Below are 1935 nucleotides of genomic sequence, written 5' to 3' on the forward strand. Positions count from 1 at the left end.
ACTGTATTTTAGTTAACAGTTCATCAGTCTCCCATCAAATTGGGGATTCCTTCAGGGCAGAGACTATCTTGTTCACCTTGTCTTGAAATAGGTACCGGGGGGGGGGGGGAGTCAAGGAAGGGAGGGAATATGGGGATATGTGTATAAAAACAGATGATTGAACTTGGTGTACCCCCCCCCCAAAAAAAAAAGAAAAAAGAAAAAGAAAAAAAAAAAGAAATAGGTACCAAATTATTTGACAAATGAATAATGAACAACACTTTAAATGGTATGTATTTATCCATAATTATTGAGTATTAACCTATAAATATTCTATAATCTGACTTAAAATCCTCAAATTTAAACATTTATACCAATGCTTTGATTTGGCTTGTGCTAAATCATTTTTAAAATTTGTAGCTTTGAGGCATTTTATTATAAAAAGCTGGTACTCATATACATCAATGAATTAAGAACTTAAAATTCATCATACATTTACTTCATTTTTTAGCTTGACCTTCTAGTAAATCTTTAGCTTCATTGATTTTGGCTGCTATATAAGGAGATCCTCCCTTGTCTGGGTGATTTAAAAGCATAATTCGTCGATGAGTGTCTCTTATTTTTCCTTTATTGGCAGTAGGGCTTACACCTAGTATTAATGCTGCTTCCCGTTTTGTCATTTTGGGTTCAAACCCACCTCTGTAGTAGCCACCACTGAAGGCAGATTTCGGTAGACTTCGAAAAACTTGTTTTACCTGAGGCTCCATATGCTTCATGGCTTGCAAAGCATAAAGGCCTGCAAATCCTGCAGCAGCAATGGTCAATCCAACTGCTACCACTGTACTGGCCATGGTTCCCGCTCGGCTCCCTTGCCTCCACCGGGAGCGCAGTTCATCCCAGCCCACTAACTCGATGCCTCTACCACAAAGCAACGAGGCTGCCACCAGCTGTTACAAATCGCCCAGGCCTGTTTGTAGACTTTTTAATGATGGCCATTCTGACTGGTGTGAGGTGATACCTCATTGTGGCTTTGACTTGCATTTCTCTGATGATGAGTGATGTTGAGCATCTTTTCATGTGTTTGCTGGCCATCTGTATGTCTTCTTTGGAGAAATGTCTGAGTCTTCCACCCATTTTTTTCATTGGGTTATTTGGGTTTTTTGTTTGTTTGTTTTGGTTTTTTTTGGGGGGGTTAATTGTGCTGCATGTATATTTTGGAGATTAATCCCTTGCCAGTTGCTTCATTTGCAAATATTTCCTCCCATTCTGAGAGTTGTCTTTTCATCTTGGTTATGGTTTCCTTTGCCATACAAAAGTTTTTGTTAATTAGATCCCACTTGTTTATTTTTGTTTTATTTTCATTACTCTAGGAGGTGGGTCAAAAAAGATCTTGCTGCGATTTATGTCAGAGTGTCCTGCCTATGTTTTCCTCTAGTATCTGGCCTTACATTTAGGTCTTTAATCCATTTTGAGTTTATTTTTGTATTTGGCATTAGGGAGTGTTCTAATTTCATTCTTTTACATGCAGCTGTCCAGTTTTTCCAGCACCACATATTGAGGACACTATCTTTTCTTCATTGTATATTCTTGCCTCCTTTGTCATAGATTAGATGACCATAGGTGTGTGGGTTTATCACTGGGCTTTCTATCCTGTTGCATTGATCTATTTATCTGTTTTGGTGCCAGTACCATACTGTTCTGATTACTCTAGCTGTGTAGTATAGTCTAAAGTCAGGGAACCTGATTCCTCAAGCTCCGTTTTTCTTTCTCAAGATTGCTTTGGTATTTGGGATCTTTTGTGTTTCCATACAAGTTGTAAAATTTTTTGTTCTAATTCAGTAAAACATGCCATTGGTATGATAGGGATTGCATAGAATCTGTAGATTGCTTTGGGTAGTGTAGTTATTTTCATGATAATGACTCTTCCAGTCCAAGCACATTGTATATTTTTTGAGA

At 37.9% G+C, this 1935-nt stretch overlaps 1 protein-coding gene across 1 annotated transcript; it reads right to left on the reverse strand.

The window, feature by feature from the left end:
* Positions 1-303: 303 nt before the first annotated feature.
* Positions 304-940, reverse strand: LOC130850340 (mitochondrial import inner membrane translocase subunit TIM14-like). Its single transcript, XM_057729802.1, has one exon. It carries the CDS (start codon positions 828-830, stop codon positions 480-482), a length of 351 nt encoding a protein of 116 aa, XP_057585785.1. The 5' UTR covers positions 831-940; the 3' UTR covers positions 304-479.
* Positions 941-1935: the final 995 nt, after the last annotated feature.

Source organism: Hippopotamus amphibius, chromosome 3 (assembly GCF_030028045.1).
Source record: "Hippopotamus amphibius kiboko isolate mHipAmp2 chromosome 3, mHipAmp2.hap2, whole genome shotgun sequence".
In the NCBI taxonomy this organism is placed as follows: Eukaryota; Metazoa; Chordata; class Mammalia; order Artiodactyla; family Hippopotamidae; genus Hippopotamus; species Hippopotamus amphibius.